At 38.9% G+C, this 15,379-nt stretch overlaps 1 protein-coding gene across 1 annotated transcript; it reads left to right on the top strand.

Annotated features, from left to right (window-relative positions):
- Positions 1–304: 304 nt before the first annotated feature.
- Positions 305–6,212, top strand: DYNLRB2 (dynein light chain roadblock-type 2). Its single transcript, XM_083370537.1, has 4 exons — positions 305–437; positions 2,223–2,298; positions 5,156–5,323; positions 5,930–6,212. Exons 1-4 carry the CDS (start codon positions 435–437, stop codon positions 5,971–5,973), a joined length of 291 nt encoding a protein of 96 aa, XP_083226663.1. The 5' UTR covers positions 305–434; the 3' UTR covers positions 5,974–6,212.
- Positions 6,213–15,379: the final 9,167 nt, after the last annotated feature.

Here is a 15,379-nt window from a genome sequence, read left to right as displayed (position 1 = left end):
CTTGCTGCAAAGGCAGAGGGGAGTATATCTATTCCAGGGTTCTTCATGCTAGGCTGGGGAATTCTGGGAATTGAAGTCCACTCGTCTTAAAGCTGCTAATTTCATTGCAAAGAGGCCTGCCCTCATTTTAGCCCCAGAATAACCACCCTGACAAAACAGGAACTTCCAGCATTTAAAGCAGCTTTCTATCCTGGAAGAACTCTCTCCCACCCGCCCGTCCCCTCCTTCCCCCATCCCATCCCTTTGCAGAGACAGCCAGGCAGCCGCTGGGCCACGTGACCGAGCAAAAGAAGGCAGTCCCTAAGCCCCGCCCCTTCTCGATGCACGCTTCCGGCCTCCGCCGCTCTCCCGCCCTGCCGCTTCCGGGAGGAGCTCCATAGCAACCGAGGCCTACCCGGTGGACGCCGCTCGATTGGAGCCTGGTCGTCGGAGTCATGGTAAAAGGGAAGGACGGGCCGTGGGGTGTTGGGGGGGTTATGGGGTAGGGGCGGCTCGGAGGGAAGCTGCGGGCTGCCCCGGGGAAGCGGGAGCCGGCGTCGCCGTGGGATGGGTGGGAGAGCAGAGCAAAGGCGGGGCTGGGGGGGGGGAATCTATCTTGCCCCGCTTGGACTGGGTGGGGGATTCTGGGTGGGGTAGTCCGCGATGTCTGCGGATGTCTCCCATCGACGGGGCTTTTCAAAAGGCCAACTAGACCGTTTCCCTTGAAGACGTTTCGCTTCTCATCCCAGAAGCTGCTTCAGTTCGGACTGGCTGGTGGGGAAAGGAGGGATTTATGTTCCTGGCAGGCATCTGAGAATTAATCTTAATTTTAACTGGGTTTTTATTTATGCAGGGACAAATATATTTTTTTTAAAAAAAATTGTTTTTAACTTTTGTATCTTGGTTTTTTTAATCACCCTGTAAACCGCCCTGAGTCCTTCGGGAAAGGGCGGTATATAAATGTAATAAAATAAATAAATAAATAAAATTTGTGCCATTGAGGGATTCTCTTTCTGGAGGCCACAGTCAAGTGGTGTTGTTGTTTTTTTTCCCTCTACCCATCTTTAAATGAGTTTGAGAATTCTTATGTCACGAGGCTCTGCACTCAGTGTTTCTAATCATTTGCCAGATTCAATGTTTTCTTCGATTTTGAATGTTACTTAGTCAAATGAATACGGAGTAACCTTTTTGAAGGAAGGAGAGGGGAAAACTTGCAGCTTTAGCCATATCATGTAAAGATTTTACAATTATTAGCCCTGGGTTTTGATTTTTATTATTTATTTGTTTTTGGTATATCATTTGGTATTCATTTTTACATAAAATGATCAATTCAGAGCCACAGAGGGGCCTGCCTCTCTATGTTGAATAGCTTGAAGTAAGTTGAATTGTTTGCAGTCTCTTGGTTTAGTTTAGTTTAATTTATTAAATTTTTATACCGCCCTTCTCCCGAAGGACTCAGGGCGGTGAACAGGGCATATAATAAAAAAACAAAAATACAAAAGTTAAGAAAAAATTAAATTATTGCCCAAGTAAAACAGTAAAAATATACAAATATTAAAACCCTAAGTTAACTCCCCATCAGGCCAGGCCAGCTTGTTCAAATAAATGGGTCTTAGAACCTGTGCACTGTAGATTTTTTTTTTTACAGATAGGTACAAATGAAACAACCTCTGTATATGAAGGAAGCTGCTCCTTGCTCCGATAAAACAGCAGTAGTTTGCACACAAGTTAAATTGGATTTTGAGGAACTGGATCACTGGCATCTTAATTGGGACCACTGCTTCCTGCGAAGGAGAAGTGCCAAAAGGGAGAGCGAGTTGCCAGCAGGAAAACCACAGAGGATAATGCAGTAGCAATTCATCTCTTGTTTTTAAGGCATGGAGAGAAGTCACTGACAAGACTCCAGCCAACCATGACTGCTCAGCATGGGTGTCTTTTAACATGGCACAGCTCTCCCTGTTGTTTCCGAGTTGGTTCATTCAAGGAGAACACCTCTTCTTCAAAATGCAGTGCAGGTGCTTCTCCATAATGGCACCAAGATGAAAACCATTGGATAAGCTAGGGTGGGAAAGAGGAAGTAAGATTTGCTCACCAGCATTTCTTTGCTAGTGCTCTGTGGCTGCCTATATTGTGGAGATAGAGCCCAACGTCAGACAAGCGGTAGTATGTTAAAAATGCATTAGCTGAGGCCTTGCAGCCTAGTTTTCAGGTTTCATACTTCAGTAATTTTGTTCCTTTTGCAGGCAGAGGTAGAAGAAACATTGAAAAGGATTCAGGCCCACAAAGGAGTCATTGGAACTATTGTTGTAAACGCAGAAGGTAAATATCTAGCATACATGCACACTCAAACTCTAATAGTTATTTTCCTTAAAAACAAAATGGAAAACTTTTTGGAGTCACACAACATACTAAGCTAAAATATCACATGCTGTTTGTGGCTGCGGTGTAGATCAAGCGTGGACCACCATTTCCAGGCTGAAGTCCTTGTTTAGCCCTCAAAATCCACCAGAAGCTGCCTTCTAAAAAGTTAGTAAAAACTAAGCAATACATCCTCTATTGAAATTAATCAGCACAGCAGACAAACAATTGACTTTGTTCCCCACAATGATTTTCTTTTCATCACCAGTAACAGTTATTGAACTAATTAACTTAAGTTCTTACCTAATGAATGTAGATTTCTCCATAGGTTAAATGGTAACCAATAAAGCAAACCAAAAGCATCTGTTATTTTAAGCTAAAAGAACACACAATATATCACTGGAACATTTGCATTCCTAGCTAGGAAATGGAGGATGGCCTTGAATTTCATTGTGTTGCTTTTATAATTGCAGGATATTTTACAATTTCGTTGTCTTTTATCTGCCAGTCATGTTCAATTCCCATTCAAAAATGGCTAGATGAAAATATGACTGGGCTTTCCAAATGTCTTATCAGAAAAATCAAGTCAGCTTTATATTTGTTATCTTTTTAAAATGCACAAGAAGCCTATATCTCCTTTCAATGAAAGACTCACAAATCAGGGTTATTGTAATATAGCCCATAACTGTTGCCTGCCTCCAAATAAGTTCTGAAACTCTGAAATAGTTTGCTAGAGAATCCCTTCTTAGCATAGACTGGTTCAAAGCTTTGGAGAGTAGTTATGAAACAGGAAATGGAGAATATTTAAACCCCCATAGCAAACAATTATTTCATTCTTTAACCAGGTCATCTTGTTTCACAGTTATTGTATTCGCTCATTCACCTTTCTGCAAACATTTAATGCTAATCCCTTAAAAAAATACTTTGAAAAGTAAAACAAATCCCCAAGGAAATCAATTAACAAGTGGGATCTTAGACTGAAAGTATATTAGGTTAATTGTAGCAAGGATGTGGTCTGTTGAATCTGGCATACATGCTTGTTTAAATTGACACCTTGCCCAGACTGATACTGCCTTTTACACTGCCATAAAGAGGTTTTCTTTCCTTGGTTCTGGTATTAAAAAAAAATCCGTTGGCAGATTTCGTCCAAGGTCATGGAAGTTCATAAACCTTTTTCCTTTAACCTTAATAGGCTGGTGGTAATTTGGTGCTTCTTCCATCAAATTCAAGGTAGTTACATTATAAAGGGGTTTTGGTTTTTTTGCACCAGATAAAATCATCTCCTTCCAACAGAAGTGTCAAAACTCCCATTCATTTGGCAAAGCTTTCGCTCTGATTAATATCCCAGGATATCCACCGCTTCTGTCCTTTTCAGGACTGCCTCTGGCATAAAACAAAGCGATTGTAAGGAAGATTCCTCCCCTACCACAGCAATTAGTTTCATCTGTTCTTGGCAATGTATCAGAAAGATAAGCTCCAAGTCATGACCTGCTTGACAGGGCAATTCTATAAAAGTAACTCATGGATATCAGTGTTGCTTAACCTTTAAGTACGTAAAGATTGAATTGTACCTTAATTTCACCAACATGGAATTTAAGTTGACTACAAATACTAGTTCCTGACTTTTTTTCTTGGTGTGCAATGATTGCCAATCTGTCTTATGGAATCTTGTCTATTGTGAAAAGCCATCTCGGTATTTGTTATATATTGCCTTGGTGAAACCACCCTTGGAATACTGTCTCCAGTTTTGGTCATTGCTATAGAAAAAACATAGAGACTTTAGAAAGAGTGCAAAGAAAAGCAGAGACTATTTAGAGGGACCAGAGGCTAAACCATACAATGATTGGTTGAAGGGATTGGGAATGTATAGCTGGCTGGGGAATTCTGGGAGTTGAAGTCCACAAGTCTTCATGTTTGAGGACCACTGGTCTAGTCTAATGAAGACAAGGAGGACAAGGAGTGATGTGGTAGCAGTCTTCCAATATTTGAGGACTGCCACAGAGAAGAGAGGTTCATTATATTTTATTTATTTTATTTTAATTCCATTTATATCCCGCCCTTCTCCGAAGACTCAGGGCGGCTTACAAGCTTAGCAGTAGCCTTCATTCTATGTATATGCCTGCTTATTAGGGCTTTTTTGCCCCCCCCCCAGCGGCATTATTACAAAGTCAGCTTAGTGCCCCCAACAGTCTGGGTCCTCATTTTACCTACCTCGGAAGGATGGAAGGCTGAGTCAACCTTGAGCCTGGTGGGATGCGAACCTGCACTAATTGCAGGCAGCTGGTGTTACTTAAGGAGACATTAGCCCACTGCTCCACCAAGGCTAAAGCACCCCAAGATCAGGAGAAGAAGCAATAGGTGGAAGCTCATCAAAGAGAGATCCAATGTAGAACTAAGGAGAAATTTCCTGTCAGTGAGAAACGATTACCGTAATCTCACTGGAGATTTTTAAAAAGAGATTAGACAGTCATTTGTCCAGAACTGTAAAGGGTCTCCTGCTTAAACTGGGATTTGGACTAGGTGATCTTCGAAATCCTTTCCAACTCTGGTATGCTGTATGACTCCAGAGGCTGTGTATACTGCTAGGTGAATAGCGAATGTCCAGTGTTCAAATGCTGGCAAGTATTTCAGATCAAGAAATTTGTGTCATCAGCCTCTGATTAAATTACTGGCATCTTCTCTGAATACCAGAGGACGGGCTGTTCTCAGTTCAGGCACAGCTGGATTTTTTTTCCCCCAGGGTACTGATAAAAATTGAAAAGTTTGGTTAGGTGGCTCCAAATCATTTTAAAGCCATTTCTAATATTCGTTTTCTCAGGGATCCCAATCCGAACAACGCTTGACAACTCCACCACAGTTCAGTATGCTGGCCTTCTTCATCAGCTTACCATGAAAGCAAAGAGCACAGTCAGAGACATTGATCCCCAGAACGATCTCACCTTTCTCAGGATTAGATCAAAGAAACATGAAATTATGGTTGCCCCAGGTAAAACTTTTGTCTTTTCCCTGCTGTTGGTTTGATGGATCGTGATGTTCTTTAAATTTCTGCAGGCCTGCCACAAAATTATCTGTTTAATCACACGTTATTTAAGGGGGAATCCCTTTAAGGATAAGCTGCCTGATGCCTGGGCTTTCAAGTGTTGACATATCAAGACAGCAAAGTCTTATTTTGTCTGTCAGGGATGTGTCAGCCTCTGAATCCAGCTGGTGGCTATACTGAATGAGATGAAGAACTGATCTAAGGCAGCTTGTTATGTAACGGGAATAATTGTTCCAAGATGGATTTGCCCACTTAACACAGACAGTTGCAATAATTAGCCATTATTGCAACAGTTTATATTTGGAAGACAGTTTTTACATACTAAACAGATTTTCTCTTGGGGTTTTTTTTGGCTTATACATCCTAATGGTATTGAACTATTACAATTATGGTATTTTGTTGAAAAGTGAAGTTTTACTTCTCATGGTGGGGGAACTGGAATAAGCAGTGGCTTTGTATCAACCAGAATAAATTATTAAACTGAATATTAGACATCAAATATGGAATAAAAATTGCTGTATTCATTGTTCCCATTATTTCCTCCTCCCACAGATAAGGAGTATCTTCTTATTGTTATCCAGAATCCATGTGAATAGATCTACTACACCACTCTAAGGGAGCAGTGCTACAATTTTTTTGAGGTCTCCAGTCTAACCTATACTAAATTAATGTTATAACATACCACTAAGAAATTTATCTCAAATGTAAAACTGTGGAATCAGGAAAGGTCCTTGTCTTATTGTATAATCTCATTGTATTTGCCTTTTGATTATGAAAATGTATTCCTAACCCCTTAAAAAATAAACCCAAATATTTAAAGTATGTGTTAATTTGAATGTGTCTGTGTGTAATACTCAAGCACACATCTAAAATTAGAACTACCACTCTAAAAAAATAGAATTAAGGAATGGTTGCAATTCAGCTGAAGATAAAATATATTTAAATATCTTTCAGTTTGACAAATATTCAGATTGAAATGAAATATATTTAGAATTAGTGGCTTCAGTAGCATAGTAGGTTCCATTGAGGGGGGGAAAAAGAAATTTTTAGTTTTTTTCTGATTGAATTCATTAAAAGCTGTATTTGGCAGCCGCTAAAACTAATGTTGCCATTTTTCTTATTTAATCTGCTTAAAGCATATTTATGTGGCTATAAACATAACTCAGAGTAGCTTCCAAATAATATAATACTGTACACCAATTCTTAAAACACATGGGAAATGAATTATGACAAATGGGGAAAAATCTAGCTGAAAGTAACGTTATTTTTTATTCACTGAACTGTTACATGTGTCAGTGTTAAACACTTAATGGATGATACTGAAATAGTGATACTCCATAATGAAATCTCACTGGAATTAATCAGTCTGGCCATAATCCCATTACACTGAATTTAGGGTGTGTGGGGGGGTGCCTTTTAGTTGTATTCCCACAAATATTCAGGCTGTGTACTTGAGGCTGATGAGAATGTGTGAAACAGGAAGCGCTAAAACAGGGCTTAGTAAAAGTTTCTTGAGTGGCAGTGATATAATGAGGAAACAGCTGATTAGCTTTGCCTGTCAAGAATTCTTTACATAGGATAATTATAAAATTGAAAGTTAAACTAAGTATTGACACAGGCCTTCTGCTTAATTGAAAGAATGAAATCATTGCTTTGGTGCATGGTAACTGTATGGTTCTTAGCCTTTCAACATAACAAAGTGTTGATTTTCAGTTTCTAGCATATTCTTCAATTTGAATAATACAAATATTGCTATCCAGAACTTTGGATTAGATTCTAAGATGATATTTTGGCCAACACAAGAACTTCACACCTGCCTGGAACTTTAAAAATAGCTGCATCCTCCAGTATCACGTGGCTGCCTTCTGCAGCTTCTACATAATCCCAGGAAAGATACTAGTGCTTTAAAGAGTCTAATTCGTGCCCTGAAGCACCTCCCCATAATCAAATTTGAAGTGCAGCATAGGACTAATACTTTATTAATACTCAAACTTCAAGTTGTATATTGAAAAATAAGATTAAATATGCACACTATTGAACTGGAACTTATCAAGTCTATCCTTTAGCCATTTATCAGGAAGGGCCTCCTCAGGGTGCCACCGATCAAAGAATGCCGATTGGTGACCCCCAGGGGGAGAGTGTTCTCTGTGGGCGCGCCAGACCTTTGGAACCGCTTACCGGTTGAGCTCCGCATGGCCCCCGACCTCCGCTCCTTCCAGCGCGATCTCAAAACATTTTTCTTCGAACAAGCTGGCCTGGTCTGACGGGATGGGGTTGGGTTTTTATAACTAGTTTTAACTTTAATATGTATTGATTTTATGGGCATAATGTTTAATGGTTTTTTAATTTTTGTATTCGATTTTTATTGTGTATTGCCCTGTTCACCGCCCTGAGTCCTTCGGGAGAAGGGCGGAATACAAATCAAATTATTAAATTAAATTAAATTATTAAATTCATTTTCTAGCTGCCTTTCTAGAACAGTTGATTAGGGACCCAATTTTGTAGAGATAAAAGCATCATGATACAGTTCCAGGGAGTCACGCATACCATTGGTCTATGAAACTTATTATTGACATACTTAAGACAAGCACATGAAGGATTAGTTTATTATCTAATTACCTAAAGCTTTAAATACAACACCAGTGATAGAAAATAGTGGCTGGAAGGATTCAATTAAAATAGTTTAATTGAATATTTATAAAGGTTATAAACTTGAAGTTTCTGTTCTAGTTGAAGAATCTCAACAGCACCTTGACCATAAAATGTACACCAGTGGAAATAGAGCATGCATGAACATAGACCATTGGGAGATAATTCCAGAGATACACTTTTCTTGGGTTCCTGATGTCCCTTAAAACATGGCTCCATTATTTTGAACATAATAGATTAATGGGATTCAACCGAAAATATGCCTAATCCAAAAAGCTTTTTTCAAATAAAAATGAGAAGCTGATGAATCATACACTACCATCATTGAACATACCATCCACATTCCTCAACCAACTGCTAAACCAGAAATCTATTTCTTGCAATCACATTAGGCAGTGATATGCTTATTTTCCTTGGATTTTAAGGACACTGCATTATCTTGTGTTAATAAAAAAGAAGATTCATAGCAAAGTTCAGAGAAATCTAAGCAGATGAGATGGATAAATGGAATCAAATAAATTACTGAACTATCTTTGGAAAAGGAAGAGCTATGAACTGATGTTGAAGCTAGGTCAAAGTGGCAAGTATTTGCATGCAGTCACCTGGGTCTATGTCCAACAGAGTGACACTATCCCAATCACTAATTAAGCCCCCATGCACGTGTGAAGATGCAGGAAGATAAAAATGTTGTCTTTTCACCACACTACAACTCAATGAAGTTCACTTCCTCATGTAAGGTGTAAGGTGATAGAGTACCAGTATTATGAGCTTTACACCAGCGGCCCCCAACCTTTTTGGCACCAGTGACTGGTTTTGTGGAAGACGATTCTTCCATGGACCAGGGGTAGGAAGAGTGCACAACCTAGTTCCACACACACAATTTACAGTAGGGTTCGCTTGCTCGCTGCTCACCTCCAGCTGGGCAGCCAAATTCCTAATAGGCCATGGACTAGTACCGGTCCACGGCCCAGAGCTGCTTTATAGGACAGAAAATTACAAAAATAGTTGCCAATTAATGATGTTAAACCTGCGTAGTTGACTTCATATATGGTAAACCTAAAATCTTGATTTAGGTAATATGCTATTTCTTAACAACCACAAAGTATTATGGCTTAATCATCCCACGTTCTAAAATAATGTTTGTGCTACGAAACACAAGCTACGCTGTCCCATATTGTGCAAATCCAGATCATATCTCCAGAAACATTTACTTTTATCTGTTGGTCAAAAATTATTCCCAGTTGCTCTATTTTCCTGATCCCAAATCCCATTCTCACAATTTAACTGGTCTCCGTGCCAGTTAATCAGAGAAACTGATAAAAACTCTTCAGGAGTGGAGGCAGAAACACTTCTCAACGCATACAAAAACAGGTCTCTGCTCCAAGTCCAGATGCTTTGGAAAAACATTTCTAAAATAAGGCAATAGATGGATCTCTCTTTTCACACTCACATACTGAAACAGTCGTGTTCCTTGCAGTTTCACTGGGACTGGTTTACTATTTAAAATGGATCTGCAAACCTGGCAGTAGGAATCACATCACACTTATAAACTGGAATGGGATGGTGAGATGTGCAGGTTTCATGAAGACCTTTGTTTTTCTTTTTGTTATTATTACTTTATTGTTAGACTGTTTGGGAAACCTATCCTACAGTTGAGGTGTTGTTTTTTTTACAACTCTGACGCAATTACTGTCAGAGGGGCTTTGCAGGCTATGAACCAGAGAGTGAATTTAAGCAGATTTTACCTAATATGTACTAAACTGATGCTGATGGCAAAAATTTAGTGTACCATCCTTTTCCATTATTTATTTATTTATTTATTTATTTATTTATTTATTTATTTATTTATTTATTTATTTATTTAATTTTCATTTCTATACCGCCCTTCTCCCGAAGGACTCAGGGTGGTGTACAGGGCAATAAAAATACAATAAAAATACAATATACAAAAGTTAAAAATAAAATTAAATAGAACTAGCCCATTACAATAAATAATTAAAAATTACAGCAGCACAGTTACTGGTGGGACAATATTGGAAGAAGGATAGTGTTTAAGGATAGTGTTCACCATAGAAGAATGGGTGTTTAAAGTTTCGAATCTTGCAGAAATGTCTAAGATTTCTGCTTATTTGAAAGATCATTCACAGGAAAGATATATTTCAGTTTGGAGGAGATGGATAAATTATATTCAGAACAAATATGGGACTAAAAAGTTCCATTTAGCTTATGAGTAGATTTTAGTGGGATATTGTTATTGGTACTTTGTTTGTAGTTAAGTTAAAAGGGAGTTAAAGCACATTATGAATTTGGTTAATTGTATATTATGCATAATTTTTATTTAGAATATGATTATTGTAACTATAATCCTGTATTTAGCTCTGGGAAGTTGGGGGGGGGGAAAGTGGGTGGGTTTGGGGTGGGAGGGATTTGGGGATATATTGTAAAATTTTGTTTTTTTTAAAACTCTTTAATAAAAAAAATTACTAAATAAAATACCCCAAACCCATTAGACCAGGCCGGCTTGTTCAAATAGGTAAGTTTTCAGATCACGGCGGAAAGAGCGAAGGCCAGGAGCCATCCGGAGCTCAACCGGTAATTGATTCCAAAGGGCTGGCGTGCCCACAGAGAATGCTCTCCCCCTGGGGGCCGCCAGCCGGCACTCTCTGACCGGCAGCACCCTGAGGAGGCCCTCTCTGTGGGAGCGCACAGGACGAAGCGAAGTTGACGCCGGTAGCAGGTGCTCCCGTAAGTAATCCGGACCCATGCCATTTAGGGCTTTATAGGTCATCACCAGCACCTTGAATCTCACCCGGAGGGCAACCGGAAGCCAATGCAGCTCGCAGAGTAGAGGTGTTACATGGGAGTATCGGGAGACTCCCATCACAACTCGCGCGGCCGCATTCTGCACCAGTTGAAGCCTCCGAGTGGTCCTCAAGGGCAGCCCCGTGTACATTTACTTAGAAAGCCTGAGATTTCCCTCCATCTTGCTCAACAGCCTGCCAGCCCCAAATGCAAATGGAAGAGAAAAGAAAAACAATTACCTGCTCCAGTTACACCAGGCAACAGAAGCTCAAGATGGTTGAATGTGATGTGCTTGAATGGTTTATGGAAACCACCATGTTCCTTTCTCCAGAATCTGTTGCGCTACACAATCAAAGTCTGGTGGAAGCTGAGTTCTGGAAAGATTAAAAAGAGAAATAGCCAAATCAGTCATTCAAATCTAAGAACTTTTAGCCACAAACATTCTTTGGAACGCATCCTCCCAAAATTTGGCAGATAATCTGAAGAAATCAGTGGTTTAATTCCGTCAATTCCAGCACTAGACGTAACAAGCTTGGACAGGGTTTACACCGATGCGTTCAAGATCTAGCAAATGCATTTCTACAACTTACTAAAGTTTGTATCAAACTTGGTTTTTTTTTCTTTGTGACTCAACTTTTTGTGTGATGCCAACTTGTTTGGTTAGGTCAATGTATTCTATGTAAACCCAGGGAATAAGTTAACTCAATAAATAGGTTAATATTTTGACTGATGTGTTCTGCCTTCAGCTTAATAAGTTTAATGCACTTTTTTTAAAAAAAAAGAATTAAGCCCCCAAATTTGTATTTTTTGTTAAATCCCTTTGCCCTAATCACCCACAGAAATTGTTTTAAAAAAACTTTTTACAATATGTGCCTCATTAGAAAAAATATTGGGAGAACATGTAGAATTTAATCCTGAACTTTTTCTATTAGGTATAATGCCAGAAAAGGTTAATAAAGTTTATATTTGGTTCTAAACGTCACAACAACAGCAAGAATAGTGTTCACGTGGGCTTCCGGTTCCCGATTTCAGTGCAGCCAGACGCACAAGGGAATCGCTCCTCGCGTCGCCTGGATTTCTTCATCGGGGGGCCCCTGTAAAGGGGTCAAAAGTTGCCCTGGAGGGGTGAAGAGCAGGGGAGAGGTCTCTCCAGTCAGCGGTAGAAGGGCAGCGGCCCTCCTGTCAGCTTGGAGTTACTCTCTGAACCGAAGAAGAAAAGATTGGCCACTTCCATGGCCCATCGTTTAGCCGTTTCCTGCCAAAGCCAAAAGCACAACAAAGCACTTGAAAGCACTTGAAAACTGGGTGGGAATTGCCTTCTTCTTTTCCTTCTTCGGGGCTGTCAGGGCGGAAGCACCAGGAACAGTGCCAGGCTCCAGCTGGAGCTCGGCGCTGATCCCGGCGCTTTTGCTGAGCCCAGAAGAAGTGCCAATCAGAATGTGGCAGCATCTCCAGGATCTTGTGATTTACATTCAGATGTTTGGCAACTGATTCATATTTATGATGGTCACAGTGTCCCAGGGTCATGTGAAGTGACCAAAACCTGCTGCAACCACCCAGTAGATGGGGGGAATAAAAACCAAACACTCTCCCACCCCACCCCTGCTGCCAATCCTCAACAGAAATGCTCACAACAATGAAAACCTTGGACAGGAGAAAGAGCGTCACCAACCGGGCAGGCAGGTGTCTTGCTTGGCTGTGGCTTGGGGGAGCACTTTTTTAGTGCCATTGTAACTTCAAACAGTCACAAAGCGAACAGTTGTAAGTCAAGGACTACCTGTACTTCATGACTTTTTTCCTTTTTTTGTCAAGTTTTTGACACCTTGCTAGGTGACTGGTGGTACTCGGATGTTGCCATATCCTAAAAGTGGTACAATGGGTGAAAGGGTTGAAAAGCCCTGCACTACATGCAAGATAGTGATTGCAACATAGAAGACGCTGAAGACCAACAAAGACAACCTGTGGAAAGCTTGGACAGTCAATTACTAACTATAAAGCTGGATAAGATTTTCTACTCAAAACAGATCAACCCAGATGGAAGAAGAACCCAGATTGAACTGCACACAGAGATGACAGAGCAAATAAAGAGAGTGGAATTAACATGGCAACAATATAATGAGTATAAATGGTTCAACCTTTGTATATCGCTGATGGTTGGATGGTCTCCTCTGGTGCAAATAATATGCATGCGAGTAAATGAAGACCTACTTGGCAATTTAAAGCCCTAGGTCTGGAAACCCGACTGGCAAAAAATGAAACCTAGAGTTAGATTTAAAAAATTCCTAGAGAATTATCGTAGGTCATTTTGTTAGTAATTAGTGACTTATTAGGACCTGACACAGAAATTGTTTGTGAGATAGTATTAAAATGTGTTTATGTATTTATTAAGCTTATTCCAAATACTATAAATTTATATATTTATATAATATATAATAATAATAATAATAATAATAATAATAATAATAATAATAATAATAATAATAATAATAATAATAATAATAATAATAATAATAATATAATATTAACATTATTATTAATACTATAATAAAATATAATGGAAATCTGGCTTATGGATCCTATGTCTGATGTTAAAATTTTGGTTATGTATAAGTAGAAGTGGATTGATAAATATAGACTCTCCGATTGGTAACTTGTGATGTATTAGGATATGAAATAAACAATGTTTATTTAACTATTGGTGTATGTTAGATGATACAATCTTTGGTGTAATAAGATAAGGGAACTTTGGGTTGTGAATACTACTTGGGATGTTAAAGGTTAAACTTGGATACTGTAATTAACATCAAAATTAGATAAAATTTAATAACAGGATATAGATATACCCTATCGAAATTGGATTAACAAAATCTTCTCTAATTGACCATGCTATTCCTAGAAGTTTGTTGATTTAAATATGTTGAGGGAAAAAGAGAAGGATGTTATGATAAGGTAACCCAAACTATTTATTGAAAACTCTATTACTCAACTGATGACTACCCAGGTATCATGATGCTTTCTAAATATATAGGTTGTAAATTGAAAAACTAATAAAACTTGTTTTTTTTAAAAAAAAAAGAATAGTCTTCACGCAATACTGGAAAAATGAAGGAGTACCACCAGAGGAAGAAGTAATTAAAAAGTATTGGAATGCACAGAGATGGACAGATTAACTATGAGATTGAAAGATAAAGAAGAAACAGAATACTACCAAACCTGGGAGTCATTCTACAAATGGCTAGAAAAAAAGGATTAGGAATTGGCTATGTATTAGCACTTTTGAATCCAGACAGCACGCTGGTTGAAAAACTAACATATGTATGTAAGAGAAAAACTAATAAAATCTTTATATAAAAAAAAACTTTAAATCAAATCATAACCTAATCTCTCAACTACGATACACAGGTTGTCTGAACAGAATCTAGCCATTGCTATAGCCAAAGCAGTGATTCACCAATGATGCAATCCCAATAAATACAAAGTCCAATTTTGAGTAGCACACATTCTCATATGCAATGCATCTACAACAGACTTGTAGTAAACTCCCATACCCCATTCCTGAATAGAGATGTTTAAATATTGCCTTTCTAAACAATTATTTGGGCTGCTTTGAAGAATTTCTTCCTTTTCTCAACACTCTTTCAGAAAATGCATATTAATGTGTTTCACTTCATTAATAACATTAATGGATGGGAGGCATTTTTGTAAGAAATCTCAGAGGCAAGCTTGGAATTTGTAAAATAACCAAAAGAGGCTGAATCAGCAAGTGCATCTCGGTGGCACAAAGAGATTGCCATCTAATAAATAAAAGACTTGTGTTGTTGTTGTTTAAATATAGGGGAGAAAGACAAATATGAATACCAAGTGGAGGAAACTGTTAATATTCTAGCATGCAGGAAATCCAAGTGAATAGACAGGGATGCATTATGCATGAGATAAAATCCTTGAACGGTGATTCAGAGTTCCCATGGCTACAATATAATGCTAACTAATGCCTGGAGTCTGAGAACATCACCAAGAGCTCCCTCTGAGGTCTTTGAAGGCCTCTCATAACAGAAGAACAACACAAAGATGTCACTACAGGGTGTAAAACAAGTGCCAGTGGGGCACATGACTCAACTTAAGGGGCCCACTTTGCTATCCAAGGTATGTTATCTCCCCAAATCACACTCAAGATACCGCAAAGTACCAAAGTTCGAGCAGGTGAGTAATTATTCACCAGCAATTTTAGTTGATCTGTTGTGAAGAATGGTTGTGATCATGCCATACAACAGTGGTGCACAATTTTTTCTGGCTTGAAGATCACACTTAGCTTTGAAGCCATTCCTAGCTTTCCTGAAAATGCCACCTGGGATAAATCAACTTGACTTGATTTGTTACTAAATCTATTTAAAAAACAAATTGAATGAATGAATGGAACTATTTTCCAACCAACGCAATCATTTTCCATTTTTACCATGAAAACCAAGTGGGTGATTTGGGGGCCAGTCACACTCTCACAGCCCAACTCACTCACAGGGTAGCGGTTGTCGGGAAAATAAGAGGAAGAAGGTG

The sequence above is a fragment of the Vipera ursinii genome (genome assembly GCF_947247035.1).
Source record: "Vipera ursinii genome assembly, chromosome: 10".
In the NCBI taxonomy this organism is placed as follows: Eukaryota; Metazoa; Chordata; class Lepidosauria; order Squamata; family Viperidae; genus Vipera; species Vipera ursinii.
This window is presented reverse-complemented; position numbering and strand designations above follow the sequence as displayed.